Below are 19,622 nucleotides of genomic sequence, written 5' to 3'. Positions count from 1 at the left end.
CCTGGTGTCAGAAAGCTTGGTCTCAGTCTCAGGTCATGGGTCTTCCAACAGGACATCGATCCAAAACACACAGCCAAAAAACCCCCAAGAATGGCTCAGAGAAAAGCGTTGGACTGTTCTGAAGTGGATTCTATGAGCTCAGATCTGAATCCCATTGAACATCTGTGGAAGGAGCTGAAACCTGCCATTTGGAGAAGACACCCGTCAAACCTGAGACAACTGGAGTAGTTTGCTCATGAGGAGTGGAACAAAATACCTGTGGACAGGTGCAGAAGGCTCATTGACAAATACAGAAACCGTTTCATTGCAGTGATTGCCTCAAAAGGTTGTGGGTGCCATCATTTTTGTCCAGCCCTAATTCATTAGTTTTCTTTTTTTTAAATAATTCTGTTAATCAACAACTCAAAAGTAATGGCTGATTTGGATTATTTAATTTTCAATAAATTTTAATTTATTGTTACTTTTGAACGTTTCAAGTAATTTCAGCGAGCATTGTGGACCTTCGTTCTTTAACTAAGGATACCAACAATTTTGTCAACCACTGTGTGTTGTTAAAAAATGATACGTCTGTATAAGGAATTTTTGAAAACTCTGCAAGGTAATAAAAGACGAAATATTTGGTGATATTTTTTTAATCACAATATCAGTGAACTTGAATAGATGTCAAAAACATTCAACAGTGCTACCCAGTAGCTAGTTTATTATTTATTCTTAATTCTTGCACTTTCTGATACAGTGTTTTTCCTTGGTTTCCATCATTTTCTAGTGGGTTCACGTTTGCAGACAGTTCTTGCAAGTCTTGATCAGTAAGTGGTGTGAAGAGGTAATCTGAGCTTTGTCATGATTCTGGGCTTCTCTCAGTTACCGAAGCAGAAGTTGCAGAATTCGGCATTGGAAAACAAGTGTTTTGGGTGAAAAGATGAACAGGGGTTTTGTTTCCCTCAGAGGAGATGGAATGACTGTTGAATGCTGCCTGAAATTCCTCAAGAGTGCAGTTGGTTCTGGGAATGTATACATAATGGAGGCAAAATAAATCAGTCCGGTTGTCTACATCCAGCATGTTCAGGGATTCTAGCTCATAGAAAATGGGCGCATACACGTTTCGGCAGTTACAGTTCAAATCACGATTAAATCGCTCAACACGTTGATTATGAACAGAGCTCCCTGTCAACACAGAACTTACTCCTTTGTGCACTCTCATGTCCTCCCAAATCAAAACATTTTCCCCTCCATGATCAGTTCTTATGTGCATAGGCCATCCAAACTTGTTCACACCTTTCCTAAATAGATCCAGGACAGTTGAAGCACGATTGTTGTTAGAACAATGCAGAAAAGTCAAAAATCTGCTGTACCCATCAATTGCGGTATGAATGACTAATTTCCATCTTATGAGCTTATGGTTGCCGTCAATGTGCCATATATAGTTTGGAAAGGGGACAGAGTATGTTCTTCTTTGCACTGCTGATGTTCTCCTAGACTGTGCTCCAGCAAAATCAACCCTTTGCACTGAGTCTCTGAGACGATGTCTTTGAACTATGATGTTCCTGGCACGCAAATGTCCATTGAGCATAACCTCTCCAACATGAGGGTGATTTGATTTTATTGCACGAATTACTTCATCCAGTTCCTGATCGGAAATGTCACTGAATTTTTGGTGTTTTATGCCATACTCTCTCATAAGCTTGTACAACGTTGGTCTTGATATTTCCAAGATTGATGCCGTTTCTGAGAGTGTTGTCCCCAAGAATATTAATCTTTCAATGTCCTCTTTGGAAATTAGGGTTGTTCCAACCTAACACCATAGGTGAAAAAAGGGACAAAAACAGACAAATTGAATTACTTCTACATATAACAAAATATAATCTATTCAGCGAACAAATAAAAAAACATCTTAAAAGGTACACTTTCACAACAAAGTTGATGGTAATTCTACTCATTAAAAGTAAATAAGTCATTCAGTTCTTACCAATCTCTGGGATGTGCCAGCCCCTGCAGATGTGGCTGAACTTGTGGATGCTATGGGTGGCGGCAGAGTGTTGACCTGAGGTGGGCGGTGGTAGAAGAACAATCATATGGATGTTTTGTTACATTTTAAAAATCAGTTAAACACTAAACTATAAAAATAAAAAACAACAGTTGTAAAAAATGTAATCACTGTACTCAATGGAAGAAAACAACTGATGATGTTCTTACCGGTCTGTGTGAAGCGGCAGAACTTGTGGATGGTGATGATGTGTTAACCTGTAGAGTAGGAGCATGTAACAGAGAAAGTTTACATTGAAAATAAGTGATTGTAGCAGATTTTAGCAAATAAGAAAGATCTGTAATGAGAAAGAAGACAAGCAATAAATAAAAAGACCCCCCCCCCCCCCCGCCAATGTTCTTTTTTTCATTTAGAGTTGCAGTGATGTAAAGTGGCATAAAAATACCACAGACATGCATAGCAGGCCTACTCAGAGATATCTTTCATCATTATGTGTCAAGGAAATTACAAAATAGCATTATATTATTACACTGTAATGTCAAAAGATGCCTTGATAACGTTAGCCATTTGTTAGCTAAAAAAAAATTAAGACTAGCTTGGAAAGACTAGCTGTTTAGCTAGCTAAAAATCCGTTTCCACATAATAGTATTATAGAACTATTTTATCTTATTTTATTTAACTTTTCCACTTACCAGATTTGCAGCAGCAGGTGTAGGTGCCAGGACACCTTGCAATGCAGCTCGCACTCCTGAAACAACGGCCCTTTCAATATCCTCAGGTCTCAAAGAGTTTGCCATGATTAAGGTTCAACTTTCGTCTGAACAAGGACCGCTCTATTCGGTGAGGGGCGTGGCCTCATTAGCATATTTCCCAAACATTTACAGTCAACATTTATATTTAACATTTAGGCGGAACATTTAGATTTACATTTACATTTAACATTTACATTTATATTTAACATTTAGGCGGAACATTTAGATTTACATTTACATTTAACATTTACATTTATATTTAACATTTACATTTATATTTAACATTTAGGCGGAACATTTAGATTTACATTTACATTTAACATTTACATTTATATTTAACATTTACATTTAACATTTACATTTAACATTTACATTTAACATTTATATTTAGATACAAAATTTGTATTTAACATTTACATTTAGAGTTAACATTTACATTTAATATTTAGATTAAGACTTAGATTTAGATTTACCATTTAGATTTAACATTTAGATATACATTTAAATTTAGCATTTAACATTTAGATTTTCATTTGCATTTAATATTTAGGTTTACATTTAATAATCACATTTAACATTTATTTTTAACATTTACATTTATATTTATATTTATATTTAACATTTACATTTAACATTTAGGTTTACATTTAGATATAACATATACACTTAGCATTTATATTTACGTTTGGGATTTAGGTATGTGTTTCGATTTAACATTTACATTTATTATTTACATATACATTAATATTTATTATTAATATTTAGATTTAATTTTAACCTCTAAAAGTACATATCCTCATGTCACAGATTGTTTTTTTATTGGTGATAAATATAGACAAAATGTGATATAAATGCAGCATAAATGGAAAGAAATGTCTAAATGTGGTAAAAGTGACACAAAATTTTCATGAGGTTAATTTTTACATTCGGCGCTCCATAACCCCTTCTGTAATTCAGACTAAACTTTATTTGTATTAATTATATGTGTAACAATTTTGTCGGATCGATTACAAACAATCTAACGTGACGTCTCTGTAAATACGATGAGCTGCAGAACATTTTGTGGTAAAAAAGATTTTCCCTAAAGTGACACAAACTTCCAGCTGCATCTTATTTTTAAACTCGGAGACCCGGCGGGTCAGAGGCCACGCCCCCTCTGCGAGGTCCGCAGACTAAAGAAGGAGCCTGATGGTATGTGATGGAAAGGCTTTAAATGGAAAGGTCAGAAGGTCTCCTTCAGTTCCCCCTCTCTAAAACTCAGAACTTCTCCATTTTTCTTTCATTGAATCTTTTCTAATTTTTCATTTATTTGATACAGAAAATGTCTGTTATTGCTGAGGAACTTTACTGATGAATGAAACATTTAGGAGAATTCAAAGAACCTCATAAATGCTGAAATCATTACTGATTCCTCAGATGACAGTCCATGACAATAAATCAAGAAGTTCAAATATGTATTTTACCTCCATGGAGGACGACTGTAAACGTGTGATCTGAAAAAACAAAGAACTTTTGGCGTTTATGGAGGTGATGGTTTTATTTTCACCACAGAAAACAGGAAGTCATCAACCTGTAACCATGTAACACCACACTGGACTCATTTAAAAGCTTATCTCAGGTTATCAAAGCTCATTTGAACTCTTTCATGTCACGTTTTGCTAATTAGCAACCGTTTAATCCAGGACTTCACTTCATTTAGCATCACCGGAGCAGAAAAAAACTCCCAGATATATATCTGTAAGTGGAAATAAATCTGAAGATTGACATTTGTGGGAAGTTCGGAGCGTTTTATCATCTGCAGGTGGTTGACCATCGTTAAAGCTGAAGGAGCTTTTTTACTGATTGGACTCCTAAAGGTGAAGTCAGAGATTATCGATCCCCTTTTGTCTGGAATAATTACATGATAATGTTGTCCTGTTTTTACTGAAATCTGCAAACATTAGAAGTTTATAAAATTTAGAGAGATAGAAGTTTAATTAAAGTTTGGAAGAAAGGATGGAAGCGATTGGAATATTTTGATGTTCTAGGTATGTGGTCAAAACTGCCAGCATCAGCATCTGCATCCGCATCTGCATCCGCATCCGCATCATCCAGAAGCATCCGCATCCGCATCCGCATCCGCATCCCCATCAGCATCAGCATCTGCATCCGCATCTGCATCCGCATCATCCTGAAGCAGAAACTATTCTCTGATGAACCAACATCTCCAGTGTTTCTGCCTCTTCTTCTCTTTCTTTCTGCCTTATTGCTTCTCTCTTTCCTCCAGTTTGTCTTCAGCTGGTCGGTTTCAGTTTTTTACTTTCCTACAGTTCCCTTTGACCCCCCCTCCTCTCCCCCGCACGCCATCTGAACTAGAAACAATCTTTGTGACAGATTTTCCAAACAGCCAAACATCTTTTTGACATCTATTTATTGAATATTTGGACACAGGAACACAGAAGCTCTTAAATACTTTAACTCATCATAACAGCAGGAATATTGTTAGAAGAAAGAAAGAAAGAAAGAAGTACAGCAATAGTATTTTTACCGTAGTAAACTTATATTTAGAATAAATTTGATCTTATTTTGTCATAAAATCTCAGAAATATTTCAGATACGACGATCTTCAACAAATGAAAGAAAAATCCTCCAGAAGATAAACGAAGAGAACGAGCGCCGACATGTGGACGTTAGAGGGAACCACACCCAACTTCGCCCAGCGACAGGGTGGAGGGGTTCTGGTGGAGGGGTTCTGATGGAGGGGTTCTGGTGGAGATGTTCTGGTGTTCCAGAGCAGATTCAGCTCTTTCTCCAGTCAGAGAAGTTCTCCCTCTGCAGGAGGTTTTACACCAAACGCTGGGATTCAAAGGGACTGATGGAGGTTGAGGTTGTCTCTGCTCTGAAGGGGTTAAAGGTCTTCTCAGAGACGAAGGGCTGCTGTATAGAACCACAGTCATGGATGAAGGGGGTGGAACATGCCCACATTCCCAACCGCAGAACCTTTCAGTGAAATGATCTGAGGAGGAGACGCGGTAGAAGACCTGCTGATGTTTCTGCTCCATGATGTCATGAAAAACGTCATCGCATCCGTTTAGGAATAGAAAAGTAGGAAGCAGCGGATGAATTCTGAATGAATGGGGTTCCAGTGGTTCTGCTGAAGCAACCATGCATAGCAGCAAAGTCTCAGGAACCTTTCAGGTGCTGTGAGGCAGAAAGGCACGTCCATGAAGCGGAAACGCAGGAAACCAAACCCTCAGAACTGCCAAACGTCACCTGCCGTCGGACACGTCTGAGTCTCCTATAGACCAATTTGATGATCAGATCACTGGAAAGTGACTCATCGGCTCGAAGAGGATGACAAAATATTATGGGATGTCTACATTCCTGCTTCCTCCATCATCTGGTTTAGTTTCTCAGGAGAACCAAAGTGACTCCGAATGACCATGCCGTTCCAACAGCTGCTCATTTGGGGGCGCTATTGTCTAGAAGGAGCTCTGACCGGAGCAGAGAAACATCCAGGAGAAGACAGCGGCCGTCCCGCGCCTCCTCTGACTATCATCTGTGCAGTGGCTCCTGCTGCTCCTCTCTGCTCCTCCTCCACCCAGCAGCCTCCAAACTTCCTCCTGATTCCTCAGATTCACCCTCAGCCTTTTCCCCCCTTCTTCTTCACATTTGGTAAAAGTTGTTCTCACTAAAATGTGTCAAAATCTGAGAACTTTACGGTCAAAAGAGGAAATTAAATTCTGTTTTTTTTTCCTCCAGCAGGAAACTCGACAAAATGAAAATGAAATAAATAAATAAACTGAATTTGACAAAAAACAAAAACATAGTCATAGAATATGAAAACTGTTTCACTTCATTTAAAGCATAAACTGAACAGAAGATTTCCCAAATTTTATTTTTATCTGGTATTTCTTTCTTTTTTTTAAATCAAGCTGCACTATTTTTCTTATTTATTTTTCTTAACTGTCGTCTCTGCTAGCTAATGCCTTAACGCTAACGCCACTTTAGTGTCACGTCAGACTCAAACATCTACGACTTTCAGTTTTTTCTCTTTTTGCATTTGGTTCTGAATTTTTGTGCTTAAAGAAAAACCCAGATTTTTTACTAAATAGTTTCCTTTTTTATTTGCTCTTCTTCTCTCCCTTTCGGATAATTCTTGCTTCTTTTTTTAATCTTATATTTTTTTTCCTTTAAAATGTCAGACTTTATAATTCTTCAGGATCATTTTTAAAGACGTTCCAGTCAATTTAGCTTTTTTTTCCTTCATAAAAGCCAGAATCTATTTCATTTGACGTTTCTGGGATGTTCATCTTTGCTGAAGTGAAGCAGAACCTTCTGGATCTGCAGCGCCGCAGCTTCACTCGTGTTTCCTTTCTTTCAGAGTTGGACTTTAAAGCAGGAAGTGTCCCTAAACTTTGGGTTCATGGATTTATTTCTTCATTGCTTTAACCTGGGGTTTGAGTCTGATTCAGGCGGACCGCTGTACGCCTGGTTCGCGGTTTTCTTCAGTTTTGATCATTTTCGGGAGAAATCCTCTGTTCAGAAACAGCCTTTTACTGAAGGAACAGATACAAAAACCTCTTCAGAGGTTTGCAGAAGTGGAATGGCTTGATTTTGATTGATTACTTCAAGGGAGAATTTGAAAAAAAAACAACCAAAAATCTGTTTTCTTCTTGATTCCAGCTAAAATTCAAATGAACGAATGCGACCGATGTGTGAAACATAAATGTTTATTTGTGGAGGCGTGTCGGCGATGGCTCATTCTGTGCTGTTAAGTTAAATAAAGTTACATTATTTGATATGAAATCGTTTGCAACTGAGATTTCTGCAAAAATAATCTGTATTTGGTTTAAACTATTAGCTGATCTGCTTTAAAGTATTTAATAGTATTTCTTTATCATCAAAGTATTTCCATTTGTCATAAACAATCCTTCATATTTCTTTCTTTTTTCTCAATGCGTTAGCACAGGGGTCACCAACCCTGTGCCCGCGGGCGCCAGTGCGCCCGCGAGCACCCCTTGTGGCGCCCGCAGGGAATGCACCCAAAAAAAAAATCTTTTTTTTTTTTTATTGAAGCAAATATTCAACAAACAACCACGGCATGTCTGTCAATGACAACAATATCAATTCTGAGATAAAGGTAGACAAAGAAAACCCAAATATGTAAACAAATATAACTTAAAAAAATAATCACTAAAAGTAAGGGTCTATTACACAAGTTTAAAAGGATCAAATAAATTACACAATTTCTGGACATTCTTATGATTCATGTAATGTAAAGATTTTGAGAATAGGTTGAGGTGGTTGAGTAATCCATTAATGTGAGGATTAATATTCCTGTCTGTTTTTATTTACATTTATGTTTAAAAAGTTAAAATTAAGTTAAAGTTTTAAAGGTTTAAAAGTTTAGCTTCAGTGTGTTCAATAAATATTTATCTTGTTCGGCTGCAACCTAAAGTCTGTTTTGAAATTAGGCTCCCTCTGCAACTTAGTTTGCCCCCCCCCCCCCCCCCCCTGTAATACGAGTCTAGAAAATTCATGCATGTTTTTGTGTGTAAAATGAGCAAATAAAAATAGGGCACACAAAAGGAAGTCCTCAAATTGTGGGTTTTTTTTTTTTTTTGGGGGGGGGGGGGGGGGGGGGGGGGGTTAGGAGGTTTTTAGTGGCGCCCTTCATACCACTTGGTGCCCATGAAATAGCCCTCGGTCTCAAAAAGGTTGGTGAACCCCGCGTTAGCATAATGTTGGATTTTATTGCTCGTATATTTTGTGAGGCTAACCGCCAGGAAAAGCTCCGCCTCTTTTTTTCTTTAAATCCTGAAGAAATGACAACGATTTCTGAAGCAGCGAAAGCCTCGTTCCTTCTGTCCGTACAAACTTTACCCACGACAACGGACCAATCATAAAATCTCATGGAAAAACTCTGAACATCAACAACTTATGGAACTTTACACCGTCTGCAAATAGATCATTTCAGTACCAATATTACAAAACTACCGTATTTAGTCACCTACAGTAAAAAAGGACAGGACTACGCCGCCTGCTGTAGCCTCTCATCCAAACGTCTCCACAGTAGCATCAATAATCAAAGCTATAAGTCATCACAAAAAAAAGCCTCTGCTCTGACGGTTGCGCTGCAGACGGCTGCGCTGCAGACGGCTGCGCTGCAGACGGCTGCGCTGCAGACGGCTGCGCTGCAGACGGGCCTTCAGCAGCTTTTCACACCCAAAAGCTGGACGTTTCTAGAAACACAACAAGGTTCTGCCAGAGCTAAGCCACTAAGAAAAGCTTCCCACCAACATGGATGAAGGTTTGACGCCAACACGGCGTCCAAAAACACATGAAGAACTTTAAATTTAAAATGACAATAAATAAAGGAACATAAACGTTAACATTCTTAGAAACATCTGGCGCTGTCACAGAACCATGAGCGGGTTCAGGGCTCGGTTCTGGACGGATGAAGGTTTCATACAGACCTTAAAGAAAAGCAGAGCAACTTTCCCTGAACGTCTCATTTGACAGAATAGCAGGATCCTGCGGATCAGAACCGTTTTCTTCAGAAACCAAAGCACAGGAAATGGATCGAAGCACCGTTTCTGTCTGAACGCATGAAGGAGGTTCAGGCCTTAAGGAGGATCGCAGGAGGAGGAGGAGGGGGGTGCAGGTACAGACTGGCAGGATGAAGAGGGAAACAATCCCCTGACTTTGAGGGGGTGAGTCCTCAGCACGTGGAGCCGGTGGGGTCGACCTCCCCAGGAGTGTAAAAATCCGGGATGGGAAGGCCGGTGTGCAGCGTGACCTAAAAACAAACAGGAACACATACATGTGTCTCCAGCAGGGGGAGCTGTTGGCCTCGTCCTAACCAGCTGAGATGCAGATGATGAAGACTATGGGGGGGGGTCTTGTTTTTACCTGGACGTTTCGATTGAGGCTGACAGCGGGGTAAAAGGCGCCCTCCAAGCCTTCGAAGGCCACCGGACCCTGCTGCTCATCGTTGATGAGGAAGATGAGGATCCTGCGGCTGAAGTCCAGCAGCATCCCCACCGTGGACCCTTTGGCGATGCCGCCGTCGGTCCTGGAGCCGCAGGCACAGAAGGAAACGTCTTTAGATCGACCACAGAATAAACGTGTTCCGCACAAATCCAAGCGACAACGGTGTGATGGAGGAGAAACAGGAATCACATGACCCTCAGTCATGTGACTCAACTGCTGAAAGGATTTTTAACAGTCTATTGAGCAGACAGATGCACATAAATATGTAGAACTTTTAAATGACGCTTTAAGAATCCTAACAAAAAAAGCAACAAATCTGTCACAAAACGCTTAGAAACGTGGAAATGCAGGTGAAGAGCACATGGTTATGGCATAAACGAAGAAAATGTTAAACAGCTGGAAGGGATTCCAGCCTCTGTTTTGCTGGTTTCCTGCTTTAGGTTGTTGTGAGTTCTAAGAAGCTCGTTTTCTTATTCAAAGTTTGATATTTCAGGTATAAACCTCTAAAAAAGCTGCATAAAAACACGGGTCTGGACCTACAGATCCTAGATCTCGTGTTTCTGTTGGTGAAAAAAGTCTGTCGGTGGGACGAATCAGACGGTGGGAGGCGGGTCCATCTACCTGTTGGTGTGCGAGTTGTTGTGCATGAACCACGAGCGGTTGTTGTCCACATACATGGCCCAGGCCTTGTCGTCCTTCCCCAGCATCACGTCCTTCACCACGTCGCCCCGGGCGATGCCGAAGGCGGGGTCTGGGTGGTTGTCGTAGCGATCGATGGTGATTTCCCAGTAGTGGACGCCGCGGGAGAAGGCGGCGTTTCCCATGACCACCCGGTCGTCGTAGCTGTTGCAGGTCACGGTCAGGTTGTCGTTGGAGAACAGGATGTCCGGGTGAGCGGACGAGGGGTCGAAGGTGAACCAGGCCACTGTGCAGCACAGATGAACGGAGGGGGCGGGGTCAGCACTGAAAAGGTCACAGACTAACGACGGATTCGTGCCGGTTTGAACACCACACAGGTCTGGAGCGGTTAGATGAGGGGAAGCGTCACTGGAAGGAGAAATCCTGTCACTATCACAGAAACTACTTTATCATCTACATCCTTACACGTTCACCTCTATCGTCTAGAACGTTCTGGCAGCAGGACGCCGAATTCCAAAACATTCGCTTCAATAAATCACACCTTGGAGCTCCGCCCACTTGGTGCCATTTTCAGGCTCTAAAGGCCAGAATGTTACCCCAAACTATGGGATCCGAAACGCAGAATGTGGAGGAAGATGAAGGTTCAGAGCATCTCAGCCGGATTATTATGGTCTGTCGGCTGGAAACACTGATGATGTTTATGAAGCTAAACTTTGATTAACGTCAAATCAGGATCCGCTTAAAGTGAAGGAAACGTCAATAAAGGTTCATGGTAAAATATTAAAGAATAGAAAAGAAAAATAAACTATAAACTATAGCAAAGAAATCGGAAAAAAGCAAAATAAAAATTGAATAGAAAAAAAAACGTTTAAATAAAGAGAAAATTTAAAATAAATAATTTTAAAAAATGTACATTTTTTTATTCTATTCTATAAATTTAAAATCAGTTTTGAACTCAAAGGAATATTGTAAACTTAAATTTCAAAAATTGAAACAAAAAACTTTTTTTAAACTATTTTAAATTTGAAAGTACACATTTTGACATTTTCAATATTTCGTTTGGTTACAAACATTGATTTGAAAAATATCAATTTACAGAAATACTGAAGAGTTAAAATAAAAAACTATGAACCTAAAACCAAATGAATCAAATGTTTCTTAGCAACAGCTGCTGTTTTGTTGTGTTTTTGTTTCTCCTTCTTTGCTTTCCGTCCCTAATTTAAACTTTGAATTCAGAAATGTTTTTTTTTCCCAAAAATGTTACTTGAGGGCGGGGCTTTGAGCCCATTGGCATGATTGACACCTGGTGACGTGTCTGTTGTTTGGCGCCCCACCCCAAAATAATATTAGGATGAAGTCCAAAAACAAAAAGTCTGAATCTAAACTGTAGATTGAGGAATGAAAGCAAAGAGGGAAAAAAATGACCGAAACTACAAACCAGCAGCTGCTTCTAACTAACTTTATTTTCATTTGGTAACAGATTTAGATTTGTTTTGTTGTTGTCAATATTTCCTTCAAATCTTAAAAAGTTTTTTTTAATTTGAAATGTTTTTTCTTCTGGTTCTTCCTGCACTTTGAGTCGATTTTCTCTAAATGATCATTTTCATGTTTGTCTGCCGTCTGGCCTCCACGGGGTTCTAACGGAGAACGCTGCCCGCTGTGGTGGAGCGGAGATCCTGCAGACTCAGACATGTCTCTACTAGTCTCTAGGGTGGAGTTACCCCTGGGGGGGTATAAACAGGGGGGAGCTGTTGTTATTATGGTCTCCACTGGACGGTCACGCCTGCAGTTTTCCTCCACGTGTGAGGAAGAGTTTCATTACCCGCTAAATTTCCCCAAAGAAAAGCGGCACTAATGAGGCGTTTGTGGCGTGGAGCCCACAGCGCAGCCAGCTGCCCCCTGCAGAGGGTGATGACATCACTGATGACACAAGTAGGGGGTGGGGGCAACAGAAGCATCCATACCTGCGCCTATAGACTGAATGTCACATGGTGGGAGTCCAGCTGAAAGGTGAAATGAAGGGGGGAGTAGAGCAGGAGAAAGGGTGGGGAGGCGAAGCGGGGGAGCAGACAGGAAAGGGGGGGGGGGTAAAAAAGCAGATTGGATCAGGGAAGCTGCTTCACCCCTAAAGAGCAGAGCTTTTTTGAGAACAAAGAACCGGAAACATCGGAACACTGCTGAAGACAACCAGGAGGTCAGTGAACGCCTCACCGTCACCCATCTGCCTGAAGCTAACAGAGGTCAGAGAGGACGAACCTCTGATTACTGGACTCAGCTAACGATTAGCACCGGGGGGCTAACAGCTAGCATCCTCAGGAAAAACTGGAATGAGTGAGTGTGCCCCCCCCCCCCCCCCCAAAAAAAGAAAATGGTTTATTCCAGCTCCAACCAAATGAAGTCAAATCAGTCACTATTTTAGGCGATAAAGATGCCGCCATGTTGGAGCCAGACGTAGTCAGTAAGCAGTGATCGCTCCGACTCAGAGTTTCTATGGCAACCACTCTCACCAATCAGGAGTGGGCTTGTTGAAAGGCCACGCCCCACTTAAAAAGCAGGCTACACCAAATCTGTCAATCAAACACTCGACTGTTGGTAGTGGGGGCCAGCAGGCTCCACCCACCTTTATGGAGGCATCTTTATAACTTGAAGAAACTGAACTACAGAAAAAATATCCTGAAAAAAGAGAATTATCAAGAAGATGCTAAATAAAGGTATCCGATCCAGAACGGTTCTTCTGACCAATAGAACGACTGATTAGCCGCTGTTTATCTCTCTATAGACGAGTTTGGCTTCTGATGCGCTGGAGGATCCAAAGACCACCAGAAACCGGTAAAACTGCTTCTGTCGTCTGACCAGCGACCTTAAAGCCTGAGTCGTTTCTGCGCCTCCTTCTGGACGTTTAGCTCCACTGAAGGATGAGCTTCCCTGAAAACAGAGCAGCATTACGTAATCAAGCACATGAGAGGATTCTACGGCTCTAGAACCCACGACTCAGCAGAGCTGCACTGAACTGAACTTTAGAATCCTTCCAGAACCACTGAGAACCTGGATGAACCTTTCAGATGCTGCCCTACTTGAAGACAAAGCTGCAGCCCGACACACAACATTTATTATTCTTCAGATCTCCACCAGGATTTTCTTCAAAGTTAAAAGAAACCGAATCTGTGATCAAACAAAGTCATCAAACCCGAAACGTCAGAAGGCTTTGAAGACAAGATCTCATTAAAACAAACTTATACCACGGTCCGGGTGAATTCTCCATTCTGATTGGCTGCTGGGTGTACGTTAAAAAGTGATGACCGCACGCCTACAAAAGACGTTCCGGTCACATAGCCTAAATGTTCTGGATCACAAACAAACCTCATCTTCATCATCTGGACAAAAACAAGCGGGAAGAGGCTGTCTGACAAAAACTACTGTTTTGGTTTATCAATATTGAGCTGATCTTTATTTTAGAAAATCAATACAGATTAAATCCATTATTAATTTTCCTTTTCTGTAATTTATTGTATTTTTAGGCAAATAAAACTGATTTTAGTTTGCTTGAAATGTCAGAAAAATCACGATTTTACAACTAAAAGTTCCACATTTGTTGGGTTTAAATCAGTCGTTCTGGAAAGACGCTCCTCACAATCAAACAAAAATAGTTTTGAATGGAAAATTAAAAGATTATTTATCAATAAATCCCATTTCAAATCGATTAATCAGCATCAGTCTGCATGTTTATCAAGTGTCCGTGCGTCTTTGTGGACTTTTGAGGCTAATCGAGTCTGAGATGAAGCTGTTTTTCTATAAAATGACTTCTAACCATCTTTCTTTCCTGATTTACATAGTTTTTTAGTTTTCGTCATCTGATGTCTTTTTGCTGAAAACTAGAAGAGAGATTCTGCTCTGGAACAGGTGACCGATCCTGCTGGATCCTGCTGGATCCTGCTGGATCCTCTGTGTTCATGCTTCAATAAAGAGACTGAACGTGAGGAAGAGGAGGCTGAACGTACTCTCAGAGGTCTGCATGATCAGCGTCTTGCTGTACTGGCCCACTCCGCTGGCGTTGAAGGCCTTCACCCTGGACCTGTAGGTGCTGTTGAAGTGGAGCCCGTCCACCGTGCAGATGGTCTCCGTCCCCACGTACACTTCCTGTCAGGAAACACAGCCCCTCCTGTTAAACCCCAAACCCTTTTGTGAAGCCGGCAGGCTCGGCTCCCGTGGATCCTGAAGGGCTGACAGTCTGAACGAGGGAGCGGGGGCGCAGCGGCCCACGCCGGAGTATAAATAGATCTGGAGGCACAGCTCGCCGGGCTCAGCGTGGAGCCGTGTGGTGAGACGCAGTGAGTCAGAGGAGGAAGAAAAAAGATGCTTCCTGAGAAAATATCAGTTCAGGAGGAAATGCAGGAAAGGCTGCGCATCCATCAACACCCTGGACCTGGATCTGGATCTCCAGGCTGCAGATCCAGATCCAGAATCTGATGAGAGTTCGTCCTCTTCAGGAACAGAAGGAAGGATGGAGCAGAATCCGACCAAAAGTCTCATCCGGGCAGCTGACGAATGGAAGAAGATGTTCTGGACTAACATTTGAAACCTTTGGCTCACCAGGCGGTAAAGGAGAAAGCTCCACGACGTCACATCAACTGTCAAGCATGAAGGAGGAAGTGTCATGGTGTGGTTCTGCTGGATCCAGGTTTTTCTGCGCTGCTCAGATGTTCATCCAACAAGACGAAGACCCAAACGGGAACCCTGGTTCTACCAGAACCATCAAAGGAACCAGAAGGTGACCCTGACGGCATGGAGGGGTCTGATCCAAAAAAGAAACCTTCAGGAAGAAAACGTTTACGGGACGTTCTGCAGGAAGCCTGAAGGGAACCTTCTGGAGAACCTTTGACTGACAGCTGCAGCTGTTGGAAAAACAAAGCCTAAAGTGGGTCGGCCAGTTTAAACAATCGAATGGGCGGGACGGAGAACATCCAGGGGTCCGCCCACCCGCCAATCAAATAAACAATTATGGAGGCATTTAAAAAGGCAAAAGAGTAAAGAACAGGAAGAAAAGTTTGTTTTTGAGGGTAAGATGACAAACGTTTGCAGGTTACACCGGCAAGAATCCGTTTTTTTTAGTGTTTCTGCATTTCCATGTTTTTCTTCGTCATGTTTCCCTTTTCTCTCGTTCTATAATATTTGTGTTTCTGCAGACGGACGTTCCTGACCGGACGGTGGAGGAAGAACGTGACGCTCTGAACGGGGATCATGTGCTGCAGCTTCAGCCGATCGCCCGACTCTCTGCGCCTCCTGGGCGTATCGGTCGGCCCCCAAACAAAGGAGGAGGGGGGGGGCAGTGTTTAAAGAGCTGGGGGGGCTTTAGATGAATGGATTCCTCTGAATCCGTGAGGGAGATGCTCTGAAACCAGATCTCACCTCCTGCAGGAGCGTTCCCTGTGAAAGGTCCGCTGTACAGACCGCCACGTCACATGACACTTCTGGAGACCGTGGGGGAGGGGGGCCGAGGCCCCGGAAGAACCGGTTCTTGTCCCAGAACATGCCGGGAATCTGGTTTTAGTGTTTCATGTTGATTCAAAGGGAACAAACCAAAAACCCACCCGGAAGGGTCCGCCGTTTCCGTCGTCCAGCTCCAGAATGTATCCCTCCACGGCGATGGTGGAGAGCGGCGGCTGTTTCCATGACAACGTGGCGCTGTTGTTCTGAGTGCAGCATTCCTCCAACTGCAGTATGGGGGCAGCAGGGACTGGGGGGGGGGCAAAACAGCAGGCAGGAGAACAAACCGGTGAGACGAAATCAACATGGAGGCACCGCCGTCGGTTCTGAGTTGGACTTTACCGTAACCAGACTAGTTAACAGTGATCAGACTAGTTAACCGTGACCAGACTAGTTCATCATAACCAGACTAGTTAACAGTGATCAGACTAGTTAACCGTGACCAGACTAGTTAACCGTGACCAGACTAGTTCATCATAACCAGACTAGTTAACAGTGATCAGACTAGTTTTTACAATAACCAGACTAGTCTACCGTCATTAGACTAGTTTTCCATAAGTGCGTTTTGGTAATTGTTCTTTCCTTAACCACCACACCGAGTGAAGAATTTATTCAGTTTTTCAAACATTCTCTACCGTTTGGTTGAACCGGCGGTTAGAGGGTTCGAATCCCTAAACTGTCTTCTCTTTAACGGCTCCAGAGCTTCACCTTTCATCTGCACAAAGTCCAGCTGGTGGATGGTCTGCAGGAGCGGCCCGCTGTCCAGGGTCAGGTCGAAGTCACTGGTCATCCTGGGGGTGAGGGTTCCCTTCCCCCACTGGCCCTCCGTCATGTGGACCCTCCGGATCAGCGGGTCGGAGATCTGGGAGAATGCGTGACAAACGGATCCAACTTAGACAGACAAAGGCGGCGTCGTTGCCAAGGCAACAGTGCTGATTTTCAGTCAGTGCAAAGAGTTCCCTTTCATTTATAGTACCCTTAACCCCCCCTCCTGTTTGTCCTAGATGTGGGTGACCCCTGACCTTTAGCTGGGCGCCATCTCTCAGAATTACAGACTTTCCTTGTAGTCAGTTTCATCTAAAAACTGAGGCTGTTAGGAATTTTTTACATTTTTACTGAAAAATATTCATCATCTTCAGAATAAATGATGCGGTTCCTCTCAACCGGGGGGGGGGGGGGGGGTGTCATGCGTGTTCGTGTTCTTTGCGTGTTTTATCCGTACTTCTTTCCTGGTTTTAACATGGTTCATTCGTGATCCAGCGGGGAAAGCTGAGTGCTGACAGTCGAATGTCATTGGCTGATTAACAAAGAAACGATTCTGCTAATTGAGACGGTAACGGTGAGTTTCCGGTCCCAGAGGATCAGCCTCTTTACATGACAACCAGGAATCACAAAGATCTCCAGTGGGTCTTGGTCTCACCTGCAGGAATCCACTGGGGTCGTTCTCCTTGATGACCTCCAGGCAGTACTCCATGAGGCCCGTGGTCTGACGGAGCTTGACGGTGCAGTGGGAGATCTGATCCCGGACCACCTGCAGGGAAAAGCTGCAGATGAATCCCAGAACCCAAGAAGTGACGGACAACTCAGATGAGGAGGCATTTCTGTTCCCTCTGGTGGAGGAAGAGGAGCGGACACAGGAGGAAGATCTGGCGTCAGCAGATCCAGTCACAGACGTGAAGGGATCGACCGTCTCCCACCTCCTCCATGCCCCCCTGAGCTTTCTGCACATGCTCACAGCTGTCTGAATTCCTCTGAATCCGTCTTTTTCTTCAGCAGAAACTGACGGATTCCATGGGAATCCCCCCCCCCCCCCTGCATCTCAGATCTCCGCTCTGCAACACCAAGAAATGAGCGGTGGGAGCCGAGGTCGGGGTTGCTAGGCAACAGAAACTTCACTGCTACCGTCTGTGATGCTTGGAGGCAGAAAGGAGAGGAAAATCCTCTGCAGCCGCACGGAAACCCGAGCTTCACGTTCACACGATAAAACCGAACCAATAACGCCGTTTCTCCTCTGCAGTCAATCAACACCCAGAGAGTTCTCCTGGTGCACATAGGAGGGGAGGAGGAGGTCTTCATCGCTATTGGAGGAGCGTGTCTTCATCACACCTGATGCAAGAGGCCTGCAAGCAACTAATGAGGCCGTGGAGAAGGTCAGGAAACGGAGGTGTGGTCAGAACGAGACGACAGAGGAAGAAATGCAGCATTTTCCTGGAGCTCAGCCTCCTCCTGCTGAGAGGAGGTGCAGAGGAGCAGGGCTCCTGAAAGCTGACTTCTGTTTCAGCAAACAGGCTCCTCTTCAGAGTTAGAGGCATTCAGACCAGAGCAGGGCGTGAAGCGGACTTCCTCGCCACGACGTTTCAGGCTGAATCTCAGCCTCACAAAGGCAAATCCTTTTTTCCCCTTTAGCTGTAAAAACCGGAACTTTTCCTGTGGGGATCCCGGGAAAAACAGAGAACCAACTTCAGACATTTGTCAAACGAATGTCATGAAAGCTCAAAAACACACCTGAGAAGTCAGCTCATGCTGTTGTCATAGCAACCAATTAGAAAAGCCTTTAGTGAACCTTCTGCAGAGAAAAAAGCATGCATCGTCATTTTTCAGGACATTTCACAAAAAAACGGATGACTGAATTATTCAAACGCGAGTTAATGATTATTTACTACCACTGGTTCTGCTAAAGCTGAGCTTTGGAGCATCTTCTGAGTCCGGAGCTGAGATGCTGACCAAAGACACGGCGAAACAACCAAGATTTGAGGTTCTTTAGTTAGCTTTAGCCCCACAGGTTGGGGCTGAGGGGTCAGAATGGGAAAACAGCAAACAGCTCATCCACCAGCAAGTTCAAGATCAGAGTTTTTTCTCTATTAAATATGGCTTTAGAGGCAGAACTCAACTCCTAAAAACCATCTTTTCAAAATAAAAGCGTCCTAATGTCAAGAGCTGCTGGTATAGGACCCAACATGCAAGAGAGCAGGTCTATTAGCTGAAACGTTTAAAATGTTTAATAAATACAGTAGAACATGATAAAACAATGGGACAACAAAAAGAGAGACACCCCCCCAACAGTAGGTGACAGTAGTCCCGCCTCTTTTTGGTGAACCTTCTTCTGTTTAAAGTGCTTTATAAATAAAGTTGAGTTGAGTTGAGTTGAGTTTCTGGAACCGGCCTTAGTACAGTTCAATGTGATCTTAACTGGAGCCACAAAGCAACCAACCAGTTTTTAGGGTCAAGTGGACCCGGGTACGGTACGGGTGTGAAGGCATCCTCAGGAACAAAGCTGCGTCCTGATTCTGTGAAACCTGGAATGTTTTCCTTTCCAGTTCTGATCAGCTTCACATGTTTCAGAGCCAGGCAGCGTTTACAGGAGTCTGAACATCCAAGAATCGGTCTCATTAGATCCAAACTCCTCCAGCCGGTATGTGACGCCCAGAAGCTCTTCAGACGTCCGTCAGGATTCTCCACATGTTGATGGTCACGAGGTTCCACCCGAGGTCTGAGGTGTTTCTTCACGTCCTTAAGGTGCAGGAACTGCTTTGACCCTCTGCTAAGATCATTTCCAGGACCTAAGGGACCAGCAGGTGAAGTTATCTCCACGTGACTGGATGGACTTCTCAGAGGAGCGTCCCAGAACCCTGAACCCGCCTCGCCTCGCCTCCGCCGTCTGCTTGAACAAACACTCCAGATGAAACGACGCTGACTCATCCGGCGAAGGACTTCTTCTCTGCTCCTCAAACAAACCCAACGCACACTGGTCGCCATGGAAACCGTGCAGCTTGATTGTGAGCAGCTTT

The 19,622-nt window shown here is 43.2% G+C and overlaps 2 protein-coding genes across 3 annotated transcripts in view; both read right to left on the bottom strand.

Annotated features, from left to right (window-relative positions):
* Positions 1-618: 618 nt before the first annotated feature.
* Positions 619-2,888, bottom strand: LOC111946834. The gene is made up of 4 exons (XM_023951684.1): positions 2,677-2,888; positions 2,194-2,241; positions 1,967-2,041; positions 619-1,792 (listed from the first exon to the last, which is right to left on the bottom strand). The coding sequence occupies exons 1-4, from the start codon at positions 2,779-2,781 to the stop codon at positions 839-841; spliced, it is 1,182 nt and encodes a 393-aa protein (XP_023807452.1). The 5' UTR covers positions 2,782-2,888; the 3' UTR covers positions 619-838.
* Positions 2,889-8,366: 5,478 nt separating this feature from the next.
* The window catches only part of trim9 (tripartite motif containing 9), a 24,163-nt gene continuing 12,907 nt past the window's right edge, over positions 8,367-19,622 (bottom strand). Inside the window, exons 4-11 of one of the 2 annotated variants that reach the window (XM_023951645.1) lie at positions 17,255-17,365; positions 16,543-16,696; positions 15,939-16,084; positions 14,349-14,487; positions 12,315-12,353; positions 10,333-10,636; positions 9,631-9,793; positions 8,367-9,517 (exon numbers count right to left, since the gene is read on the bottom strand). In XM_023951645.1, the coding sequence (XP_023807413.1) occupies positions 9,440-9,517; positions 9,631-9,793; positions 10,333-10,636; positions 12,315-12,353; positions 14,349-14,487; positions 15,939-16,084; positions 16,543-16,696; positions 17,255-17,365 (1,134 nt within the window). In that variant the 3' untranslated portion in view covers positions 8,367-9,439. The remainder of the gene's footprint in view (positions 9,518-9,630; positions 9,794-10,332; positions 10,637-12,314; positions 12,354-14,348; positions 14,488-15,938; positions 16,085-16,542; positions 16,697-17,254; positions 17,366-19,622) is intronic. The other variant, XM_023951647.1, reaches the window with a different exon arrangement.

The sequence above is a fragment of the Oryzias latipes genome, chromosome 22, assembly GCF_002234675.1.
Source record: "Oryzias latipes chromosome 22, ASM223467v1".
Classification (NCBI taxonomy): Eukaryota; Metazoa; Chordata; class Actinopteri; order Beloniformes; family Adrianichthyidae; genus Oryzias; species Oryzias latipes.
This window is presented reverse-complemented; position numbering and strand designations above follow the sequence as displayed.

Bases quoted from the DNA above. Each gene is read 5' to 3' on its own strand.
- LOC111946834 (XM_023951684.1), bottom strand. From the start codon at position 2,781: ATGGCAAACTCTTTGAGACCTGAGGATATTGAAAGGGCCGTTGTTTCA. The intron at 2,042-2,193 runs GTAAGAACATCA...CGCCCACCTCAG, and splicing joins CTGCCGCTTCACACAGACCG to GTCAACACTCTGCCGCCACC. The intron at 1,793-1,966 runs GTAAGAACTGAA...CTATGGTGTTAG, and splicing joins CTGGCACATCCCAGAGATTG to GTTGGAACAACCCTAATTTC.